At 38.8% G+C, this 24,519-nt stretch overlaps 1 protein-coding gene across 37 annotated transcripts in view; it reads left to right on the top strand.

Moving 5' to 3' along the window:
- Nucleotides 1-24,519, top strand: part of BLTP1 (bridge-like lipid transfer protein family member 1) — a 102,815-nt gene that overhangs the window by 74,074 nt on the left and 4,222 nt on the right. For 4 of the 37 annotated variants that reach the window (XM_083755124.1, XM_083755121.1, XM_083755122.1 and 1 more), the window contains 24 exons: nucleotides 280-339; nucleotides 1,460-1,686; nucleotides 2,698-2,898; nucleotides 3,094-3,224; nucleotides 3,577-3,700; nucleotides 5,205-5,314; nucleotides 5,912-6,002; nucleotides 6,470-6,532; nucleotides 7,842-8,086; nucleotides 8,872-9,087; nucleotides 10,082-10,262; nucleotides 11,497-11,593; nucleotides 13,393-13,554; nucleotides 13,663-13,802; nucleotides 14,453-14,633; nucleotides 15,824-16,027; nucleotides 16,457-16,636; nucleotides 18,638-18,775; nucleotides 19,665-19,925; nucleotides 20,392-20,542; nucleotides 21,200-21,357; nucleotides 21,916-22,108; nucleotides 22,311-22,528; nucleotides 24,238-24,489. In XM_083755124.1, coding sequence (XP_083611250.1) covers nucleotides 280-339; nucleotides 1,460-1,686; nucleotides 2,698-2,898; nucleotides 3,094-3,224; nucleotides 3,577-3,700; nucleotides 5,205-5,314; nucleotides 5,912-6,002; nucleotides 6,470-6,532; nucleotides 7,842-8,086; nucleotides 8,872-9,087; nucleotides 10,082-10,262; nucleotides 11,497-11,593; nucleotides 13,393-13,554; nucleotides 13,663-13,802; nucleotides 14,453-14,633; nucleotides 15,824-16,027; nucleotides 16,457-16,636; nucleotides 18,638-18,775; nucleotides 19,665-19,925; nucleotides 20,392-20,542; nucleotides 21,200-21,357; nucleotides 21,916-22,108; nucleotides 22,311-22,528; nucleotides 24,238-24,489 — 3,984 coding nt within the window. Of the gene's footprint in view, nucleotides 1-279; nucleotides 340-1,459; nucleotides 1,687-2,697; nucleotides 2,899-3,093; nucleotides 3,225-3,576; nucleotides 3,701-5,204; nucleotides 5,315-5,911; nucleotides 6,003-6,469; nucleotides 6,533-7,841; nucleotides 8,087-8,871; nucleotides 9,088-10,081; nucleotides 10,263-11,496; nucleotides 11,675-13,392; nucleotides 13,555-13,662; nucleotides 13,803-14,452; nucleotides 14,634-15,823; nucleotides 16,028-16,456; nucleotides 16,637-18,637; nucleotides 18,776-19,664; nucleotides 19,926-20,391; nucleotides 20,543-21,199; nucleotides 21,358-21,915; nucleotides 22,109-22,310; nucleotides 22,529-24,237; nucleotides 24,490-24,519 lie in introns of all 37 variants that reach the window. The other 33 variants (XM_083755137.1, XM_083755129.1, XM_083755132.1 and 30 more) reach the window with 15 other exon arrangements.

The raw sequence follows: 24,519 nt of genomic DNA, 5'->3' as shown, positions 1-24,519 counted from the left end.
AGAGGTGAGGAACCAACCAGAACCCTGTGGGGAGGTGGCACAGGGCACTGCAGGAGGAAGGGAAGGTTGAACTTTGATTTACAAAAAGTCCATTCTGTGGACAGAAGGAATCCTTCTATTTGCTGAAAGGAGCACACTCTTGATCCACTCATATTTATTTAACTACTACAGGAGAATGAAATATGATTAGGAAATGGTTGATTATGTATTAGTGCAAGTTTCACCTAAAAAGCCTTGTGATGTGATGGTAGGTTCACTGTAGTTTTCTCACATCTTTAGGCGTAGTGCCAGATGGCACCTACGAAGTGTGCTCAAGAACAACAGGGCAAGCAGCTGCAGGTAAGAGCTATTTCAAAGCAGCACTTATTTCAAAGCAGCTTCAGTCTCTGTGTGAGTCTTCCTTTTTATTGTGCATCTGTCATCCCATCTCAGTCTTTAATACAGGAGATTTATATTCAGGAACAAATTGTAGCCTTGGTGGGGATGGGTCTTAACAGTTGGATTAAAACATTATAGAATGTTACAAAAGCTGGTACAGTGGTACCTCTGGTTATGTGCTTAATTCGTTCCGGAGGTCCATTCTTAACCTGAAGCACCACTTTAGCTAATGGGGCCTCCCGCTGCCGCCGCGCCGCCGGAGCACGATTTCTGTTCTCATCCTGAAGCAAAGTTCTTAACCTGAGGTACTATTTCTGGGTTAGCAGAGTCTGTAACCTGAAGTGTATGTAACCTGAAGCGTATGTAACCCGAGGTACCACTTTATAGCTTTTAATCTCGGTGTCATGGGTTTGAGCAAACTATTCCATTGCTGGGGGTTGAACTAGATGACCCTTGTGGTCTCTTCCAATTCTATGGTTATAGTTCAGTGTGTGATTATTCTGTTCAGCCTTTGAATAAGAATGTTAAAATATAAGAGATGTTGAGGTAAATGTTAAAGTACAGTGGTACCTCGGGTTAAGTACTTAATTCGTTCTGGAGGTCTGTACTTAACCTGAAACTGTTCTTAACCTGAAGCACCACTTTAGCTAATGGGGCCTCCTGCTGCCGCCGCGCCTTCGGAGCACGATTTCTGTTCTCATCCTGAAGCAAAGTTCTTAACCTGAGGTACTATTTCTGGGTTAGCAGAGTCTGTAACCTGAAGTGTATGTAACCCGAGGTACCACTGTAATAGCAGTAGTAAATAAAGTTTAATTGCCCATTTGAAGAAAGCACTGCACATTTTTTCTTGTTCCTGTGACAATCCATTATTTTATCCTTTTTTCCCATCTGACAAACAGACAAGAGTAAGCAGCATGTGCATTGCAGAATGTGGTAAACTGCTATGATGTTTCTAACCATGTACAGTATAACTGGAAAAAATGTCTTAAGCTGCTGGTGAAATACTAGATACTAGTTTTTGCATACCTAAATGAAAAATGTGATGTGCTCTCTCTCCCACCCCTTTTTTCTATTAATACAGAAAGTAATAGTGCTGGGACATGGACTCTTAATGTGCTGTGGAAGATGTGTGGCATTGATGTGCACATGGATCCTAATATTGGGAAAAGATTAAATGCTCTAGGAAATACCCTTACAACATTGACAGGAGAAGAAGATTTAGATGACATTGCTGACCTTAACTCTGTTAACATGGTTGACCTATCAGATGAGGATGAAGTTGATACCATGTCTCCTGCTGTTAGTGTGGTTAGTAAACTGATTAATAAATCTTAAATATAATTCTAATACATGAAGCAAAATAGCAGCTTGGCATACTGCATATTTACTTAGACATAAGAGTTTTGTAATATGTATTAACAGAGTGCAGCATGATTCAAGTTATATTTGTGGGCTCAGACTCTTGCAAGGAGCTTTCATTAAGCTCAATGGAATGTGTTTGTGTTGTTTGAAAAGCTAATGAACATAGCACAAACAGCTTTTAGAATTCCCCTTAGTTTCCATTGCTGAACTGTTGTTTAGAAGAAAAGAAGTTTATTTGGACCCCCAGAACTAGTTTTACAGTTCTTTGAATGTTGGTATTGGATTAAGGCTGCAGTTCTGCATATATTTACTAGGCAAGTCCAATTGAGGTCACTGCCAAAGAAGCATGCATAGTATTGGTCTCTTCAGTTAAAATTAAAGAGCTAATTATCCCATTACTGAAATTTATTTACAGTGTAGTAGTAGGTTGTTTTTTTAAAAAAGAAATGATTTGTTGAAGACTCTTAAGTCAGGGGTAGCCAACATAGTGACCCTGGATGTTGTAGTCTAGCAATTCCCATCAGCCCCAGCTAGTATGGCCTGTGTCAGGAATGATGGGAGTTGTAGTTGAACAAGCTCTGGAGGGTGCCACATTGGCTAACACTGCTTTAAACAACAAACCTAAACCTAGTTCAAAGATTATCTGCAAACCAGTGTCAATCTGCAGTCCCTGACAAGTAGAAATTCCAGTTAGTTGATGTCAAGCGAGGGACAGCTTGGTTATGTACAGGAATAACAGGACCGGGATCAGTGGAGAGTAGATGAATTTGCTACATCTTTCTAGAGTTAACAATAATACATAGTAGCTTGCATTTGTAGACCACGTGGGAGCCAAGGTTTGTGGGAAAGAATAGAAAGAGAACCTGCAAGGAACCCTAAGAGAAGGGCCAGACGATAAGGAGAATGGTGGCATCAACGTTTCCTGAGTTATTAATCTTGCTATTTGTTATCATTTAGAAATCAGAAGGTGGTCCACTATGTGGAGATGTACACAAGCTCACTTTTGGGCAGCGGATTGTAAATCACCTGCTGGGCTTGAGCCCCAAAAGCCATCGTCACTCTGTTCCTGTAGAATATCTGTCGGGATCAGCATCAAGTGATACTGCTTATCCTAACAATTCACACTTAAAAGCGGGCAGGTCTTGCTCATGGGGACATGTATGTAGCATATATAGCATCTCTTTAAATGAATGGTGGAATCAGTGGGTCACTGGCAAATCAAGAATCAGCTGGCTTCTTTTCAAAATGATTTTGCATGCTATTTTGATTGGTGGTAGAAAACCTGGTCTTCTGCTTAAATGCTACCACTTTTAACGGACAATGACATGAAATGCTTTTCTAATTCTTAAATAGGAGAATGCTGACTATAGGAGGCAGGGGATATCTAATAACCAGACTGGAGAGCAGAGAGGAAGAAAGTATGTGAAACGTTTAGTGGACATAAGGGAGCTGAATGAACAAGCCAAAGTAATTGATGATCTAAAGTAAGTGTGCGTGTTTCCTTTCTAAAAAAAATCTTTCGGTCAGAATAATTAAATCAACCGTGAGAGACCTGCCTTTTTGATTAAAACTGTATCTTACATTTTTATGCCACTATGCTTCCAAACATCTCCTTGGCATATAGTTGTCCTCTTTTATCCTCACAACAACTCTGCCTGGCAAGAAGAAAGTGGCTGGTCTCAGGATTTCATAGAATTGTAGAGTTGGAAAGGACTCCAAGTGTCATCTAGTCCAACGCCCTGAACCCGTGCCTCCCCTTTCCAGGTCCACCGCTCTAATCATCACACCAAATTGTCTTTAGTTTTCTACTCAGAGTTTTCACCATTCTGTCCTCAGGAAACTGGGTGCAAGTGAAGGAACCATAAACCAAGAAATTCAACGTTATCAGCAATTGGAGTCGGTCGCTGTCAATGATATTCGCCGAGATGTTCGTAAAAAACTGCGCAGGTCCAGTATGCGGGTGAGCAATTCTTAAGATTCCTTTGTAGCACAGTAACATTGCTACATGAACATTGTTTTCACATTTTAAAAAGATAGTAGAACACTGTATCTGATATGACAGGACCTTCTCTGTAGTGATTCCCCCCAATTACAGAATGCCCCCTGTGTAGCTGTCCCCTTTGTTATTAGTGTTTAGGTGGAATTTGAAAACATTCCTGTTCACCCAGGCATTTGGTGACTGCTACTTTGAAATGATTAGCTATAGTTTGTTTTGAAATGTTCTTTTTCAAAATGTTGCATTATTCTTATTGTTAATTCTTCTTATTGATAATTTTACTGTTTTACCTTTTGTAAACCACTTTGAGGGGAGTTTTTGTTTTACAATCAAGCAGGGTATAAATTTTAAATAAATATCATCAAGACACAGGTACATAAGTCACTCAGAGAGCCCCTTTTTTTCCTAACAGAAGAGGGATGCATTTCTGTGTTAACTATGGAAAAGCCTTTTTGGTGCAAGTCAGCAGTTTTGTTTTTAGCAATTTCTGTTAGCTCTGGGTTTTTTGCACCTATTTCCATATGATATATGAACCCATCGTCTTTTTCCTCTCTCCATTTCACAGTACCTGCTGTCTTATCCCTTTAAATGTGTTCTCTCATCCCATACTCTCTTCTTACCACCACAGATCTGTGCTGGCCTACTATTCTCTCTGGAGCTGTGTTCACAATTACTATTTTTTTCCTTCTTTACATCAAAGGAGTGGGGGAACCTTTTCGGCTCCAAAGGCCAGATCCTATATCAAGATTGGCTTCCCGGGCCAAATCTAATGTACAGCACTGTGAGCCCCCCCAAGCCCCCTTCCATTTTTACATCTGATCTGGGAAGTTTAAAAGGAGCGTGAGGAGACTTGCCCAGGCTTTAAGACAGCCCTGTGCTGCCCTTATATTTCAGCTTGAAACAGGAGCACAGGGCCCTTTTGCTAAAGTCTTGTTTGAAGCAGCTGTCCCCTTCTATGTTAAATGAAGGAGAAACACATTAGAAAACCCCAACACTCCCATTTCAGCTGAAACATGAATGTGGAGACTGCCTTCCATTGCTTTTCAGTAGCTGTTTGAAGCATCTTATGCATGTCTCCAGTAAGCAAACAGTGCCAATCATCTACTTGCAGGAGAAGTGCATGAGAGGCTTTAAACTACACTTTTGAGAAATTCTTGAAACCCTGCTCAACCTTTTGATCCAGCCCAACAATCATTTGAAAGTTCCTTGGAACCTATAGCTCTAAGGAGCGAGTCTAAATCTATTCACAGACCTTACGTTAAGCAGACCTAATAGATTCAGATCTCAATGGAACGTCAGCATAATTAACTTTTTCAGTATCATACCTTTGATTTACAATATTGGTAGCCTGTGTGAATGTGTAGGTAAGTAGCATTCCTAAATAGTTGATTTGCCTTAGTGTCAAGCTATGTAAGTGTCCTGTTGATGGAATATTGAAATAATGTTGTTTTTGTTTGATTGTTTTTAGGCAGCATCTCTGAAAGACAAATGGGGCTTAGGCTACAAACCTAGCTATAATCGATCCAAAAGTATTACAGCATCTGGAAGGCCACCTTTGAAAAGAATGGACAGAGCAAGGTAAGGTGATTAAAAAACACACAAATGCATATACTTGTTCAGAGGTCAAAGATGTTAATCTGTATGTTTTTTTCATCTGCTCATTATTTTCTAGTAATTTAGGTTTCCCCATGGGTTGAACAGCAACTTAATATACACCACCATGGGTGAATTCAGATTTGGGGTGGAGATTCAGGTTTTGCCTTCCATTTACTTTGTCCCATAGAACTGGGTGGAAATGACTGAAAATTGAGCCAACCCCATCTGAAGAGCCCCACCACTTAAATTTTTTACCACTTTAGTTTTACCACTTTAAATCAAGTATTATGTATGCCTTCTGTATCCAGTGCAGCTGTGTTGCTCCTAACCACGCGAAATAGTTGGTTTCTTGCAAGTCAGTGAATTGCCATTTAATCTGCCTAATCCAAAGACTCAGGACTAGAACACCTAGAAGATGTTCAGGTTGTGGCTCTAAATTGAGAAGGAGCCCCACAATAATGGAACAACTGTCAGAAATGCCTCTGTGTTTACCCTTTATTGTCTAGATTTACTATATGAATAAAATAACTGAGAAGTTCCACATTAATAATACTAAAAGACTTTTTATATATGTGATAGTACACGTCTTGGAGAAAGTGAGGACCTCCCAGAAATACGTGTAGATGGAGCATCTCCTGGACCCAGAGTCACTTTCAACATACAGGACACGGTAAGACAGCCATCAGCTGTTGTGCTGCATTCATTAAGTCCCATGATGAAATATATACTAAGAATAGGTGATTGTTACATAGAGATGGGAAAGTTTATCTGGCGATTCAGTACCCTAGCTGCATATTTCAAATATTGCAAGTAAAGAAAGATTAAAATGTATTCAGATTTAATTCTGCATCCTTTTAACTACCTTCACTTCAGTAACTAGTGTGTGGAAGATATACATATTTTAAGTATGTTCATTTATTAGTATATTTATATATTATGTTACATACATGTGCATGTTATCCATATAATGCATTCTGTCATGCTTTGTGTGTTAAATTTTTCAGTAATTTGTCATATGTAGCCATTGCTATGTTCACTAATGAAATTTGGTTTTTATACAACGTTACCACATTAAACATGCCAGTGTCTTCGATATGCTTATTTTAATTTTTGTTTCTTTTTTCACTTTTAATTAAGTTGAATAAAACAGTTTTGGGGATTGCACAACAATCCAGCCTTCCAGGGGAAGGGTATTTTCAGGTATTTTCAAAATCAATAAGTATACTAATTAATCGCATGGAAAAGCGCTTCATTGATCATCTCTCTTACCTAATCATAACGCATACAGGCAACACACTCGCAAACCTGGCCATATGGCAAAGTGCAGTACTTCTTTTTCTTGGGTGGTGTTAATCATTTCTCTTTTTCTGGAGCTTGTTCTCCATGGAAGTCTGGTTGGTTGTAAGATGTATTTAACATATTTGGATTGCTAAAACTTTAAAACTACAAATCGATATCTCTAAAACAAAGGCAGGTGGTAGAGGACCTTGTAAGTCAGAAATATGAAGCTAAATTTTAGATTATTGTCATAGGCTGACTGTTTCAGCTGATGTGGTCAGTGACAGATTGCTGATGAAAGATCAGTTATTCCTCATCAGAAATGTATCCTGTCTCGTTAAACAAACCAAGAATGTTGACACTGATAGTTCTAAAAAGGCCAAGACAAGATTCCACTCCTTAAAATAATGGGTGATGAATGACAATCTAAATGAGTGCCCAAAACATTCTATCAGGATGTTTAAACCCAAGATCTTTGAGGCATAAATCATTGCTCAAAGTATGGGAATCAAAAGGAAAATACACAAAACACTTTAAACATGTCATTTTCTAATGACATCTGAATTGTATATGCATATTCCCTATTATGTCCAAATCAATTAACTTTGGTTTATTGTCGGTTAACAAACCAGGAAAGCAAGCCAGGATAGAATCATAAATTTGGCACATCCTGATCCCTATACATATTGCAGCATTCCTTGAAACTTAAATGCTCATCTAAATCGAAACCAGTATTCATGAAGGCCTCTTGAAACCTTTTATCCTTAAAAATGCCTAGGGTCGAATTAATTATTTTATTTTGAGTTTTAAAAGCATATCTGTAAAGATAGTATTATACATTTTGTACCAGAATTTTGCATGCACATCCATTCACTAACAATTTCTGTTCATTCCTCTTATTTGTAGGTGGTCTTGGGGTTTCTTGCTGTTCTGTAGCTTTGCTTTTAATTTTTTAAAATAAAATCATCATACATACTAGTATGTATTCCCAGCATAAGCTTATTGCTTTGTTTTTTAATTTCTCTTTCTAAGGTGCTTGTCCTAGATCATTCACTCATCTGTTTGTAAACGTGTTTCATGGCTTAATTTCCTTGGACTGTCCAAAGTAATAAATATTACTTCGGATAATTTTTTGATGTGCTTTGCCTTTCAGACATCTGATTTCTCCCCACTCCCTTTGATAGAGATAGTAGCTATAACTTGAATGTCTTTTTTTTTTCTTTGCAATTAGTTTCCAGAGGAGACAGAATTGGATCTTTTGTCAGTAACCATTGATGGTCCATCCCATTACTCATCCACTAGTGAAGGATCATGCTCAGTATTCAATTCACCCAAAACTCCAGCTGTCTTCTCACCAAGCATTCCCTTCCAGCCTGAAGAAGGAAGACGAGATGACAGCTTGTCTTCAACTAGTGAGGATTCTGAAAAGGAAGATGATCATGAAAGAGAGAGGCCTTATTTTTACAGGAAAGCACAGTGAGCATGATATTAAAAACAATATCTTAATTGGAGAGGTTAAGCTTTTCGTTAACAATAATTTAGATAAAGAAATCCATCACTCTTAACATCTGGAGGGCTACAGGTTGGCTAATAGTCTGCTTCCATATAAAGCATTTGCTGTTTTCCTAAATCCCTTGTAAATGCTTGAATGATCTGAATCACATGTGCACTGCAATATCAACTTAAGATAAGTGTGCTGCATGTATTCGGATTTATTTTTTTTAACTTCCTCCCCTTTACCGGAAGAGTATACCTGATTACGGATCTCCCAGTGTCTTTTATGGAAGCAACAAGAGGGAGGGTGATTTGGATGCCCCCTTGTGGCTTGGGGGCAGTCATATTTAAGTGATTTAAGTCAGAACAGACTTTAAGTGAGACCTGGAGGAAAGAGGTAAGCCTCCTTCCCCCAGCAGCATCACAGCGCAATCCAACCAAGTTGGGGGGCGGCCTCTAGAATAAGGTTACCAGATGTCCCTGTTTCCCGGGGACAGTCCCTGTTTCTACAAATCAGTCCCCATACAAAACCATATCATTCCTACTGAAGTTGAAAAGTGTCCCCGGATGCATTGGAAAAAAATCTGGTAATCTTACTCTAGAACAGCTGCTTCCAATGAAAGTAAAACACATCCACTTCGCATATAGTTTGGCCCTTGCATGTAGCATAGTAAAACACTAAAGAAACATTTCAAGTCCTGACATGAAATAAGTTGGATAAGCTTCTTTTCGTCAAGAGCTCCAAAACAGTTGTTTGGTTTCTACAGGACTCTTTCTCGCAAGAAAGCAACAGGTTTTGCTGCTGTCCACCAGTTGTTTACTGAACGGTGGCCAACATCTCCGGCCAGCAGAAGTGTGACTGGCACAACTACAGAGAGGAATATTGACTTTGAACTTGATGTGAGAGTTGAAATTGATTGTGGAAAGTGTGTGCTTCATCCAACAACGCTTCAGCAAGAGCATGATGACATAAGCTTAAGGAGGTAAGAGGCCTGCTGGAAGCGGAGCAGGTTCACTAAGCCATACTGAGAAGAGCAGCATGCTTCTGACACAAATCTTCTCCAAGTCTCCATAAGATTAACCGGCAATTTACATTATATGCCATATGCTACAGGGTTCATGGTAATTTTTATGTCCCGTATACAAAAAATTTAAGGAATGAACAATTTTATTTTAAGGCAACGATCTAAATAGGTAGCCATTGTTTTTTCCATTCAGCAACATTAAATAATATCCATTGTTTTTATAGATGTGAAGCCTTGGTTAGTATCAAGAACTCTGATACAGAACTTGATGGATCAGATCTGTTTATCTTCTCTAAATCATGAATAAATAGATGGAACATAACCACATTCAGGTGGCTCTTTTCCATTGTGATAGGAAAGATTCTTAGGCCGCAGTTTTGCATAGATGGGACTTGTATCTACTTCAGTTGAATTTAAGCAACCAAAATGTCTGCAGGGTTGCAGCAGCAGTTATCATATTTTATTACTTCCAGTTTGTGTCTGTGTAAATGGAGTCCTGAATAAAATGCTCAAGGAGGCAGTATAATAAATGAAACAGACATAAATATTATACTATATACAGTTAGACCCAGAGGTACTCCTCTACAATGGAAGGAGTCTTTGCATTCACAGAAGAGGCTTGGATCCAGTAGAGGCTTCCATGAACAGAAGGGGGAAGCATTTTGCACTAATTCTGCATACAGCCTTCCACACCATCTCCTACACTCTTCTAGAGGAGCCCTCAACTCTCTGGAGAATATTTTTTGAGGCAACAGGAGCCTTCAAGAGAAGGAGAAGCTAGGACGCAAAGCACCTCATTCCATGTACAGAATTCTGCTTACAGAATTCTGAATCCAACCCATGGTTTATCTTCAATTATTCCTAGCAGTGCTCACTTTCAGCTTTGGAAATAACATAATGTTACACTTACATTCCTGTTAAGTCATGCTGTGCCTTGCTGTTTACTGTTTAGAAGCTATGATCGCAGTTCCAGAAGTTTAGATCAAGAGTCTCCTTCAAGAAAGAAGAAATTTCAAACTAACTATGCATCAACTACTCACTTACTGGCTGGAAAGAAAGTTCCATCATCTCTGCAGACGAAGTCTGGTGACCTGGAAACAACAGTATTTTACATTCCTGGTGTAGATGTGAAGGTAAAAAAGCATGGAGGAAAGCTGGGAGATGTTGGTCTTTTCCTTGTAACAAAGGTGATCAAGTACAACCACAGGTTTTTTTATCCCTTAACTCCTAATGTCAGTAGTGCAGCTTCTGTGATGCTGACAATTACACATATGCAGTGAAGTACAAATCCTATTTTAGATAAGTGACAGTTATTTTGGGTTTACAAGGTATGATGCAGATATGGATTGTCTGTTATTACAGTCTCCATGGTTTACACGGCAACCTTGTTACCAAGTTGAAGTGTGGAAACCTTCAAGATAAGGTAAATCCTGGAAATGCTAACCTAACCAGACAAGCAACTTTTAGAAACAATATGTTGGGCTAGATGGAACTTGATCTGACCCAGCGGGGTAATTCTTACATTTTAACCCAGCCTCTGGTATAAAATCAGTATGTGACAAAACCTGGATTTTACCATTAAATAAGGTATCAGTACAAACCCTGAGATGTATCTGCTGAGATGAGCATTCCATTCTAAAGCATATTATGGTGGGTTAATGCTTGGGCATTGTCAGTGTTTTGAGTGGATGGAAACTTCATGTAGTGAAAGTTAGGTTACATAAAGTGCTTACAAGGATGGTGCTTTTGCTGTCCTTGCTCTTTTGTAGACATGGCACTGGCAATGTACTGTTTGGGCATTTGTACCATGAGCCTTAAGGGCCATAAAATGCAGGAGATACCACCTGTGATATTTCTAGGCAAAACAAATATGCAGAGTTTCTAACACTATGGAATGCAAACTAGAGCCTGAACAAAGCCTGTTTATTTTCTTCTAAAATACACCATCTTTTCTCTCTCTCTCTTTTAAAGAAAATACTCCAGGCAACACCCAGTAACAGTTAAAAATATAATAGATGATAAATCACAATAATAAAATTATCAAACTTGTATAAATGATATAAGGACAGCAGCCCAGAAACCCAACGCAAAGACAATAATTACCTGTGAGAAAATGACAGCTAGAATATTGCCAGTTTGGCAAGACTTTTCTTCTAGTGCATTAGAGCAGTTTTGAATTGAAGATGTTTATGTTTCAGTATAAAGCTTTGCTTCAAATAATAGGTTTCCTTCTTTTCAAAAAGAAGTTTTGAAGAAACTGTTGCTCTGCCTAGATGTGGGAACTGTGGCTGTGAATGCATAAATAGGCAGGGTTTTTTCATTTGTGGCACACACTGGTGATGGATCTACACTTTTCTTTCATTTCAGCTACATTATAACTCAAAGATGTTAAAGACTGAATCGCCAAATGCATCCCGAGGGTCATCTCTGCCAAGAACCCTATCCAAAGAATCCAAGTTGTATGGTATGAAAGATACTGCCATGCCTCCTACCTACAGCAAAGCTAAATCTTTACTTCCTCCCCAACCCCCACCTCTCCCATCAGGTAGAGATTTCTTTTACATGCTGTACCTTTGCTTTAATTCTCTCCATACTGTGGAGTTCCATGCTTAGATCTAAATCTGCTTCATAGTTTAATAAACCATCCTACTAGATTGATATGATCATGGTTATTAACTCCTAAAACATACTGATAGACACCCAGTACTATTCAATAATTCTAATTTTTGCTAAAATTTACTGGATAGAAACTTCTCTGTACCTTAACGACTCTCATTGATTTCTTGTTCTTTTTCTATTAGATTTTCTCTTTGTAGAAACTTTATTTCACCAAATAAAACTAATTTTCTCTACTTACTTTGCCTTTACTTCAGAGGCCTCGGCCCTGAAAGTTGTGTGACTGAAATCAAGCATTATAATATGACCCAGTCTACATACATATTTGCCTGGTTTGCCTGACACAGTGTAACCCAAACTGTGGCTTATCAGGATCATGCGAATGTGCAGATTTCTGGAGAGGAGCTTGCAGCGGCTTTGCTCCTGCCCTGTTCTTATGCTAACCTAAGGTTTAATTTATTGTGTCTTCAGAACCAGAACTCAGGATTAAACTCTCTCCCCACCAGCCACAAACTAAGAACAAGCGAAGAACAAATCACACTTTGTTCTTGCATGTTGTTTCTTATCTCGAAAAAACAGTAAATATGTGCTCCTCCTTTTTATCCGTTCTTCTGAGTGTAGTATGTCCTCAGCTGGAACTTAAGTTCCCCCTAGCGTTTGAAAGCGAGACTGCTGTTGCTGCAAAGAAAGTTTCTGGATTTCTTTCCCTCTGAAGTATCAGTTTACTCCTGCCTTTACTTGAAGCAGATGTTTAGAGTGTGTTCTTTCCCTTGTCTTCTACTTCTCAGGCCTGTGCGTTATTATTTGCGTTTTTGTGTGAGTGCGTTGTGAGGTAACAACCCATGTCTCTGGTTGGTTCCTGATCTTTTGAGACTTGAGTGATTTACTTTGTTTTCTCCTCAGTGTGGTTTTATCGCAGTCTTTTCCCTCCTCCTTACCAGAGACTTTCGCCTCACTCTTCGTCTCAGTTGTTGCTGCCTGTGAAAGTCTTACAGGATTTTTTTCTACTCCTCCCCATTTGTTCTTTTTTCCATTGTTCATTGTGTCTCCTCAGCTCCCTTGTCAGTCCCATCTGCTTCAGGCCACTAGCTGCAGCAGCAGTGAGCAAAATACTAATGTCTAGATCACTGTGCTCATGTCCAAAGCATGTGTGCAGTCGGCACCTGCCTCACAATCTCTCTCATCAGTGGCTGCAGTGAGGCTACCTTCTTCCCTGCAGGGATTGGTGGGGGTGGCACTATCAGAAACCTATAAGGCAGTCCAAAAGGAACCTGACTTCTTCCTGTGTGGCAGCAACCACGCGTTGGGAGCAGAATGCAACAGTGCCATGGGGGACCAGGCTGCAAGCATTGGAGGCGAAACAGCAGTGGCAGCTTGTTGGAGGGGAGAGTGCCGAAAGCAGGAGTTAGCAGAGCTGAAGACAAAGCACTGAAATATGTTTTAGTTGAATCAACATGAAGCAACATTGTACATGGAAAAACCTCATGGGATTTAGTCCATTGGACAGGAGTAAATTGTTGTCTTAATCATCCAGAATGGTTTGAGTGATATTGACCTAAATAAACACACCTTGTATTTTAATTTGTACTCTAATTGAAATGGTTGAATTAGTATTCCACTAAACCGTTTTTTCCTCAAACTTTTCAGCCAAAGGAAAAGGAAGTGGTGGTGTAAAAACTGCAAAACTATACGCTTGGGTTGCACTCCAGTCCTTGCCAGAGGAAATGGTGATTAGCCCCTGCCTGTTAGACTTCCTGGAGAAGGCCCTTGAAACAATTCCTATAACTCCAATAGAAAGGAATTATGCAGGTATCACAGGTTGTTTCTACCACATCTTTTATTTTATGATCCACTTCCATTAAAATGTTCCTTTCTGTTTTAATTATATCCTTGGTTCTTTTTTCTTTTCTTTTTTAGCTGTCACTTCACAGGATGAGGATATGGGGCAGTTTGACATGCAAGACCCTTTGGAAGAATCTACAGCCTCCTTAGTATCTTCATCAACATCGGCATATTCATCCTTCCCTGTTGATGTTGTAGTGTATGTAAGAGTCCAGGTGAGGACATGAGTTACATACTGAGGGCAGTTCATGTCCCATTAGAGTCAATGGCAAAACTGATAGTTATTTGTATGTGTTACACAGTTTTTGGAAATGTTTAAAGGGGGAGAACTGACACCTTAATATCTTGATTTGTTACATTGTATCCCACCCTTATTCCAATGAATTTACAATATAGCTAAATCCTAAGACTGCGGAAACAGCTAGAGAGGGGACAGTCAATCTGTGCTCTTAGCGTAGTTGTCGAAATTATAATAATCCAGGCATCTACACTAGCACAGATAAGAGCCTAAGACAGGCTGATTCATGTGTCATTCTTGTTATGTGAGATAAAGCAACCTAAATTTCTTTATTTGCTCATATGGAAGTTGTCCTCCAAGCATTTCTCCCACAAACAATATCACTTTGGTTAGTAGAGGATACTAACCTCCTTATTCCTTACTGTTTTCTCCCTGCTGTCAGACTGTATATGGTAAGCTCCTTGGAGCTGAATGATGTCATCTCCAGTGGGTGCTATGTCACCGCCAAGTGGCTATCATAGTCCACTCGCATAAAGGCATAAAAGAAAAGTTAACAGAAGTTGCTGGTATCTGTTCTGATTATATGGTTTGATATGTGTCCTAAATATGTGTTTCTCTCTTGTTCAGCCTTCACAGATCAAGTTCAGCTGCTTACCTGTGTCACGGGTGGAATGCATGTTGAAACTTCCCTCCCTTGATCTTGTATTTTCTTCGAATCGAGGGGAGCTAGAAACTTTAGGTACAAGCTGTCCCACGGAAAATGCTATGCAAAGTGGATCTAAGATGCCTTCTAAAACTGTCTCACCAGGTAAAAAAATGAAATTTAAAAATCCTGTTACATTTCTAGTTATTCAGAGGTGTGCAAAACAATTCCGTTATGGAATGGCTCCATTTAGATTCACTTCAGGAATTAACCTGGATGAGCCCCCCCCCCCCCCCCCCCGGTCTGATATTTCATTATTTGGCACAGCTGCATTTTCCATTTTCAACAAACTGCAGAAACTAGTAGAGCATGAGACTCTTAATCTCAGAGTCAGAGTCATGTTGCCCAAAAGATTCCTGCTTTGCAGGGGGTTAGACTAGATGACCCTCATGGTCCCTTCCAACTCAACAATTCTATTATTCTATGATTCTAATTTTGTGCAAACTGAGAACTGTAGTTAATGTTAGCTATTGTTCAGGGAAAGAAGAATCAGCCACAGTTTAAGTTGGCTTGTTTCCTTAAACCAGTTGTGCCCAAACTTTTTTCAAAGAGGGCCAGATTTGATGAAGTGAACATTCGTGAGGGCCAACCAAAGTTGTTAACATTTTTTAAGGATTGAAGTTGTTGTTGGGGTTTTATCCCCCAGGAGATGGACAGCCACAGGGGCCGGATTAAACCAACCAGCGGGCCGCATTAGGCCCTGAAATGTCTGGGTTCAGCTAATTAAAAATGGAAGCTTTTAGTCTCCTGTGCAAGAGGAGGCGAGCGATGTGCATGAGCCTTCAGGCTTGTGCATGTAACACTGAACCAAAGTATTCAGTGCATTGTTATTTACTCTTTGGAAACATTTAAATGTTTAAGTGATTTACTTTTTTTAAGAAGGGGGAAACATCTCTTCTATCTTTGTTCTGTTTCTCCAGTTAACTCCTCACTGTCAAAATTTAGATTTAATATCCTAAGGGCAACATTCATCAAATTTTTGCTTCTGTTGTCTGTAAAGCACCATGTACACATAAATAATAATTTGTTGTGTGTATCAGAATGGGAATTTGAGTTGTAGGTTGTTTTGTCTTGTGTAAAGCTACTTTTTTTAATTTGAAGGAAGTGTTGAAAGCAACAGTTTGGTGTATGACACTGGGGAGTCATATCTTTACATGTCTGTATCATCATATTTGATGGTTCAAATGGAATAATCAAGAGAGAACTCATGGCTGATCTTTAGGATTGAACTAAGGTACATGTAATTTATTTAATATGTGCTATTTTTAAAATTTTTCTTTCATTTTGCACTATAGGTTCATCACCTGGACTGGGCAGTCCTTTTGGGAGAACACGGCATAGTAGCAGCCAGTCAGATTTGACAGGTGCTAGCAGCAGTTCTTCAGGTCTGAGCTTCACTGCCTGCATGTCCGATTTCTCTCTCTACGTATTTCATCCGTATGGAGCAGGGAAGCAGAAGTCCAGTGTGGCAGGATTGTCTTCTGGATCAGGATCCCTAGGTAATTGCAGAATATAAAATTTCACAAACGTGTATTGGTTGTTCTTAAGCTTTGGTGGGGCGGATGTTCTTAGAGAAATACAAAAGAGTTTCTGCAAAAAGTATTTTTCTATTGCTATGAAAAGCCAATCATTTCAATACATGTGGACGTACATTAAAGATGCAGTTTTCTGTGTATGCATTTCATAGAGTTCATGGGTGTGTTAGTGTCCTTTCCACTAGTATATGCAAAATCCTTCCTAGCTGATTTTTACAATTTTTTTTTAAAGAACAAGTGAGATATATAGCTGCTATTATCAACAGTTTGTGTTACACAGCCCAAAGTGCCTATGTCTTTTTGTGCTAAGCTGAAATATGCAGGCACTAGTAAGAACAACTTAGGGTGCTTCAAAACAAGTGAAAACTCTTATACTGTTCCTTATGGTTTCAGGAAATGTAGATGAAGAACCCTCGTCAGTTACTGGTCGTAAAGATTCATTGAGCATCAATCTAGAGTTTGTAAAAGTTAGCCTTTCAAGAATAAGGCGTTCAGGAGGTGCTACCTTTTTTGAGAGCATGTCTGCAAGCAAATCTGCAAGCAAAATGGATACTACATTAATAAACATATCTGGTATTTATCAATCTTGTTTAATGTTGGACCTAGTCCACCATGCACCCTGGTTGTATATGCTCCACTGCATTTATGGGTGTAACAGTAATTAGCATTGTTTTCTTGCGATATTATATTCTACCTCTATTTTCATCTCACTTTTATGTACCGTCTTTCTATATTACTATACACGGTTTACAAGCTGAAGAAGCAACAAAATATACAACAAAGATCATACACCATATGGCAGTCTGATCCAGTGCAAAAAGAGTCATAATAAAAACATAACTGGAAAATAAACAACTTGTAGCAAAGTAATATTCAGTAATCCATTAGAGTATAACAGTACACAATAAAATTAAACATCAGCATATAATAATTAAATGAAAAATAAATAAATAAAAGAAATGCAGTTTTAACAATTACAATAAAAAATTACTAAACTGTAATCAATAAAAGTAACAACAAGTCAAAATGCATGAAATACAACACACACAAAACCGTGTAAAAGGATCAAATTGAGAATCATAGACACACAACTTATAAAATTATTTTTAAAAAATAAATCCCTGAACTCCTCTTCTCTCTTCCCAGCTACTTCTGCTGTTTTTAAAGTTGTGGTCTAGGAAAGGCTCCTAGGCTGGATTGCGGGGCAAGGCAGGTAGAAAAAGCCATTGCCTGGTGCCTCATAGCTGCACAGCTCACTTTGCATTAAATGAATTGATCACCAAGCTTTTTAAAAATAAGTCTGTGCTGCTGTTCTGCTGACACAACAGATTTCCATGCACAGAACAGAACTTCTTCATCCTCTCCTGTCACCTCCATTCCCTGCCCACCCCACACCCTGGGGCAGGGAATGGAGCAGACTTTGGGTGGAGAAAAGGGAATGGAACTCTGCTTGCACAGCATTGGATATGGCCTGTGCTCGTATCATGTCATCAAGTTGATTTTTTGACAACATGGGCTTTGACTGGAGCTGTGACTGAACTAACATGGTTCTGGATGTTGGATGCATACAAATTCTGTGAAATCTACAGTTATCTGCATCACAGACAGGATAAGGCCTGATTGTTTAGAGTTACACTTCCTGTTCATGAGACGTTCTGCTAAGATGCTGAAAATGCAGACAAGACCCAGGTTTGCCTTTGAACATTTTGCTTGAATTAATTTTGATTTCGAGCCCCATTCTATAAGCATGATTTTTAAAGGAAGGAAACGTGAACAATTTACAACTCATAAGATTAAGGCTAATATTTGCCTGCAATATGTTATAGTTGAAACCAAATATAATTAGACTCTAAAAATGTGGGTCTTCTAGATGTAATTGGGTAGAGCCCTAGTCTTCGTGATAGAGATAATACATTGATAAATAATTCATAATTTGAGCTCCATCTCAACTATTTCACTTGGCACCAATGTGAAATATGAATTATCACCATGTACTAGAATCCAGAGCCCTTCGAACTACTCTGGGCTACAACCTGTTCAACAGCTAACATCCCCTCCCCACCATCTTGCTGCTCCCGCTTAGTTGATCAGAACAGGGGATTTACCCAGGGTGAAACACCAAAATCCAATGGAAAAACTTGAAAACGCTGTTTGGCAGCCTCCTTGTTTGGGATGGGAAAAGGATCAGAACCTTTACATATTTTCCCCCTGCCACATGTATGGCTAACCTTTCTCCTGGGCAGTTGGGCAGTACTGATGGTTAGGCTTTTGGTGGATACTGGTGTTCAAGCTGTGCAGCAGGTGTAGTTATTTTGTGCTGTTTGAGATGTCTTTTTCTTCATACCAACATTTTTAGTATTTGATTGAACAAGTTATTTAGTATTTTATTATTTCATTGCATTTCTTATGTATTTTCTTATTGTAAATCATTTGGGGATGCCTCTGATTGTGTGAAGCGATATGTAAATATACTATGTAAATATAATTAGCTAAACTTACTTAAAAAGGAGGAAAGCAATTCGGAGCATATTGTTGCACATCCAGTTTTATTACTTTTTTTAATTCTTTTATTAGCTGTGTGTGATATAGGATCTGCTTCCTTTAAATATGACATGAGGAGACTAAGTGAGATTTTAGCATTTCCAAGAGCCTGGTACAGGAGGAGTATTGCAAGACGCCTCTTTCTCGGGGACCAAACAATAAATCTCCCAGGTAAGTGATTAAAAAAATAATAATCCAGATTACATTGTAGAGAATTTTTAGCTGTCGTACTTTGCTCATTTTATTATTCATTCATTCATTCATTCATTCATTCTTTTGCTGTATTTCAACAATATGATTAGTTAATATTGTGAACACTTTTTCTGGTGGGGTCTGGACTGTGATGGAAGTAAGCAGCGATGGTGTGTTTAATATATGTATGATTTGTCTTGGCCTTGAATCTGAACTTTTTTAAAAAGACAGGGTTCACTCCTAAGCTTATATCCAAGTATGGTGTCCCGCTTGCACAACATACTTTCATTTGTACTAATGGGGCTTTCTCTCTTCCCTTCTCTACCCCATCACACATACCCAAAATCTGCCCTGGGAGGTTGGGGGACCCTCTAGAGCAGGTTTGCGTGGTGGGGAGTGACTTCTGGGCACACAGTCTGGTGCACTATTGGATCGCACTCTTAGTAATTAATTAATTTCTGTATCTTGCAACCGTGACGAATTTGATATAGGATGGGCTGATAAAATACAAGGTCACACTGGAGAAACGCACACTTTGACAAACTGATAACATTTGCTTTTGGCTAATAATAACCTGCCATTCAGTGCAAAGAATGGTAACGTAAGCTTTATAGTGGTACATCAGGTTAAGAACTTAATTCGTTCCGGAGGTCCATTCTTAACCTGAAACTCTTCTTAACCTGAAGCACCACTTTAGCTAATGGGGCCTCCTGCTGCCACTGCACCGCCGGAGCACAATTTCTGTTCTCATCCTGAAGCAAAGTTCTTAACCCGAGGTACTATTTCTGGGTTAGCGGAGTCTGCAACCTGAAGCATATGTAACCTGAAGCGTATGTAACCCGAGGTACCACTGTATTTTATTTCTCAGTAGCATCTGGCCCCGGGACACCAGATTCTATTGAAGGAGTAAACCAGCACATGTCTCCTGAATCATCACGAAAAGCATACTGTCGAACCTGGGAGCAGCCAAGCCAGTCCGCCTCATTTACGCACATGGCTCAGTCTCCTAATGTTTTCAATGAGCACAGTACAAACAGCAATATGTCACCTGGAACAGCAGCACATAACTTAAAATCTCCAGCTGTTTCAAGATCCAGGAGTGTGTCAGACTCTTCAGTTCCCCAGAGAGGTACAAACATCATTCTTTGCTTTTACTGCTTTAATTTGCACGCTACTGTGTAATAATATCTTTGGGTCATGTCCTATATCATTCAGATTTATAGCGATTGTAATCTTAGCATGCAAGAATTTAATCAGCTGTGACAACCATCTCGTCACTATTATCAGCCACTGGGAGATGATGTCATGTTAGCAGTTCCTTTGAAGCCAAATTTGGAAATTGATTCAAGTCGTGTGGACGATTTCTGCATGACAACTCTTTGCTTTTAGCCACTGCTGGAGTTAGTGTAGAGATGCTCCACAAGATCATACAAATATATAATGGTAAGAAGTTTCCCCCCGTGAAGTCATCACCGCTACTGAAACGTTTTCTAACAAAATTCACACAGTAGTGGAAACAAATGGTATCTAAAACTGGCATGTCATTATTAGTTTTTAATATTAAATTTACAAAGTCTGGTGATGTTTTATTCTAGATACTGTCTCAAAAACATCAACTCCATTTAATAAATCAAACAAAGTTGGAAGTCAGCAAGTGACACCATGGGAAACACTGGTTGTGTTTGTTATGAATTTGAAGCAATTGAATGTCCAAATGAACATGAGCAATGTAATGGGAAATACTACGTAAGTAAACGTCTGATTCCTGTAATCAAAAGAAATCTTTCAAATATGTGTGTATATGTATTGTAAGAGTAAGAATCTACTGGCAGAACTAGAGCAATTATTGTAAATAATAGGTGGAAAGGATATAATGTTTGGACATATTAAAATAATTAAGTTAATTTGAGACTGTTCATTATAAAGGAAATAATAGATACAGTAAATGAAAATATTTGGAAGTCTTTTTTAGCTAATTTACAGTAATGTTTTTGTTCTTTTTTGTGAGTTTGTAAATATGATATGGCATGTACATATATGAAATGTATTATTATTTTCCCTCTTTTTCTGTCTTCTTATATTCTTTCTTTTTTATTTTCTCGTTTTGTGTTTGTATTAAATGTCGTTGCATTTTAAAGGGAAAATTTTCTCTAATTAAACATGTTAACCTTGTCAGTAAAAAAGAAAGAAAGAAAGAAAAGAGAAACATTTCTCTCATCTAGATCCATAAATATATTTCCTTTCTAAAATTTAAATTTTGGCACTCAACTTTTCTTGTTTTTTGTTATGCCCATGTATGATTTTAAAAAATGAACATTTCCCATGATACTTAAAGTTTAAAATGCTTTTCCCACCTTTTATTTTTGACATATGGCATACAACGTATTTTTCTCCCTGTTTTAGGTGGACTACTAGTGGTTTGAAAAGCCAGGGCCGTTTATCTGTGGGCAGTAATAGAGATCGGGAAATCAGCATGTCAGTCGGTCTTGGCAGGTCACATTTGGATTCTAGAGGTGGAGTGGTTGGAGGTACCATAGATGTGAATGCCTTGGAGATGGTGGGTAAGTTGGAATGTCAGAGTGTGTGTCTGTATGTGTGCATGGACACAATGCGTCAATCATTTTTATTGTTACATATACTTTTCCTTGGCAGAGAAAGGCTATAATCCAGCCTCAGTGAAACCATAGAAGTATGGATTTTAATGTGAACGTTAGCCTGTTGTTAAAACCTCTCTCGTTCAAGTTACTGGGCCTAAGAAATGCACAACTTTGGCTAGATTGTGTCCAGATTTTGCCCGGCAGTTCCTAACTTCCACTGTGCTGTTCAAATCATGAGCTGAATTCTGTGGCACATTTCAGTTCTTAATAGCAGGAAACTGTCAGTTGCCCATGCTCACTAGAAGGTTTGCTGAAAGTAGAGAGCAGGTGTGCTACAGAAAAGCAGCTGTCTCAGGCAACCCAATTCTCATATTGCAAGTGATCCACTCTCCTATTGTCATCCGGAGCTGGGAGAGACCTCCAATCTTATGACATGGATTGGGCTGTGTATTGGCAAACCATGGAGGAGAGGTGGGCCAGATACTATCTTGCTCCCATATAATGCAAATGTTGTTTTTTTAGCTCATATTTCAGAACATCCCAATCAGCAGCCAAATCACAAAATTCAGATTACCATGGGTTCTACTGAAGCACGGGTTGATTACATGGGGTCCAGTATCCTAATGGGCATTTTCAGTAATGCAGACCTTAAACTGCAGGATGAATGGAAAGTTAATCTCTACAATACTTTTGAATCCAGTATTACTGATAAAAGGTAAGATTTCTTGCCATATCTAATGGTGTACATTTCTGCTCATATGGTTTCTAATCAAAGCTATTTTTAAAAATTGCCTTCTTAAGCTGTTATCCCATTTCTACTGTAGTTGCTACATTTATATACATTGACTATCCTCCCATTATAACCAAGGAAAACAATATGAATTCACAAGGGATATTATCTCATTTCAATGTTTCAGTGAGATATTTGTCCATGGAGATTTGAAGTGGGATATTTTTCAAGTAATGATTTCCCGATCAACCACACCTGACCTCATCAAAATAGGAATGAAGCTCCAAGAATTCTTTACTCAGCAGTTTGATACCAGCAAGAGAGCTTTGTCTACATGGGGGCCTGTTCCTTATCTTCCCCCAAAGAGTGTGGTCCATGTTGCAGAGAAAAGCTCACACCAGCAATGTACGTATTGAAACTGCTTTAGCCCACTTCGTAATTAAAAGTTTTATGTTCCGATTTCATGATGCGCTTGAACAATGTTTAATAATTTAACTGGGGTGTTAATACTGCAGGTTCCAAAGTCTCAAAAATGAGATGTTGTGAGCAACTCCTACTCAGCTGCTAATTATTATTATTTATATATATATATATATATATATATATATATTTATTTATTTATTTATTTATACCCCACCCATCTGGCTGGGTTTTCCCAGCCACTCTGGGCAGCTCCCAACAGAATATTAAAAATATAATCAAACATTAAAAACTTCCCTAAACAGGGCTGCCTTCAGATGTCTTCTAAAAGTCATATAGTTGTTTATTTCCTTGACATCTGATGAGAGGGCATTCCACAGGGTGGGCGTCGCTCCTGAGAAGGCCCTCTGCCAGATTGGCTTGGTATAATACGAGCTGTTTCCTAAGAATCAGGAAATAGCTCTGCTTGGCAGCCCACCCACTAAGTAAGTCCCCAATTCATAGGCTGACACATTTCTCAAGCATCTCCCACCCCACTTAACCTGGCTGCTACTGATAATGTGGTAGCAAGTGGCTGGGCAATCTCTTTCCCCCTAATTTTAGAAGCCCTTGATAAAAACTATACGGCCCAGAGGCTTCTTGCATAGCAGCTTCCTGGGTGCAAGTAGTCCTGGGATAATATAGTTTAACCAAAGGTTATTAATTCAGGGCTTGTTGGGACAGTGGAGGGAAGTAGAATTATTTGACTTGCATTAAAATATAAAGCAGAGGAGAATTTACAGGTTGTAATGCTCACCTTGTATTAGATGTGAGTATTATGAGCCTACAAACCTTGTATCTCCAAGCCCGGAAATGTGTATCTCAAAAACATCTCTATTTTTAAATGTGTGTGTTTAAAAAAATATATGTATCCTGCTGTGAGAACCCGCAAGAACTTTGGCATAAGTCCTTTGAGGTGAAAACTCATTTTTCTTTTCTACAAACGGAAGGAGTTTTGAAGCACAAAGTACTTCTAAACATCTAATCTACCTACATCAGCATTGCAAGGCACAAAAGATGAGCAAGCACTTTGCATCAAAAGAGCCATACTACTCAATCAAAATAATACTTTATTTTGGGCAGACCACCCATGTCTTAAGAGAGTGAATTGGTATACAGAGTACCAGTGTATGAGAAAGCGAAGTGGTATGCAGAGTTGTAAAGTGCGTGCTCATTCTTTATGCCTTCGTTTTTGATGCAAGTGTAGATTAGATATTTAGAAGTACTTTGTACTTCAAGCTACTTCCTTTTGGGTAAAAGAAAATGGAACTTCACCTCAAAAGACTTTAGTCCATGTTCTTGTGGTTTTTCACATCATGCATTTTTTAAACACTCATTTAAAAATGCTATTGAGATGCATATTTTTATTTAGCAGTATAGCTGTTTCTATGTTTATATATGGGGGTAATCTAAGTTTTATAAATCTACGTAGATAGTTTCAAGAATCCGTTCATACCATTGCTGCTGATCTCTCTGCAATAAATGTACCCTCAACTTTGGAAGAGCCTGACCTATGTGTATATAATTAATGTGTATATTTCTGGATAGGCTCAGAAGTTTTAGATTCCCTAGAGAGAGAGACACACACAGAAAGGCAGAGATTCTGTTAAGTAGATATTAATGCCACTATTTCTTCTGTATGCTTTCCTCCACAGTACTGGATGCAGCACATCATCGTCACTGGCCAGGAGTTTTAAAGGTGGTGTCAGGGTGCCACATATCCTTATTTCAGATTCCTTTACCGGAAGATGGAATGCAGTTTGGAGGCTCTATGAGCCTGCATGGAAATCACATGACATTGGCATGTTTCCATGGACCTAATTTTCGTTCAAAATCATGGGCTCTATTTCATCTTGAAGAACCTAACATTGCCTTTTGGACAGAAGCACAAAAAATTTGGCAAGAAGGTATCAAAAATTATTTCTGCTTTCTGTTTA

The sequence above is a fragment of the Podarcis gaigeae genome (genome assembly GCF_964106915.1).
Source record: "Podarcis gaigeae genome assembly, chromosome: 9".
In the NCBI taxonomy this organism is placed as follows: Eukaryota; Metazoa; Chordata; class Lepidosauria; order Squamata; family Lacertidae; genus Podarcis; species Podarcis gaigeae.
Note: the sequence above shows the minus strand (reverse complement) of the source record. Positions and strands in the feature narration are given on the sequence as shown.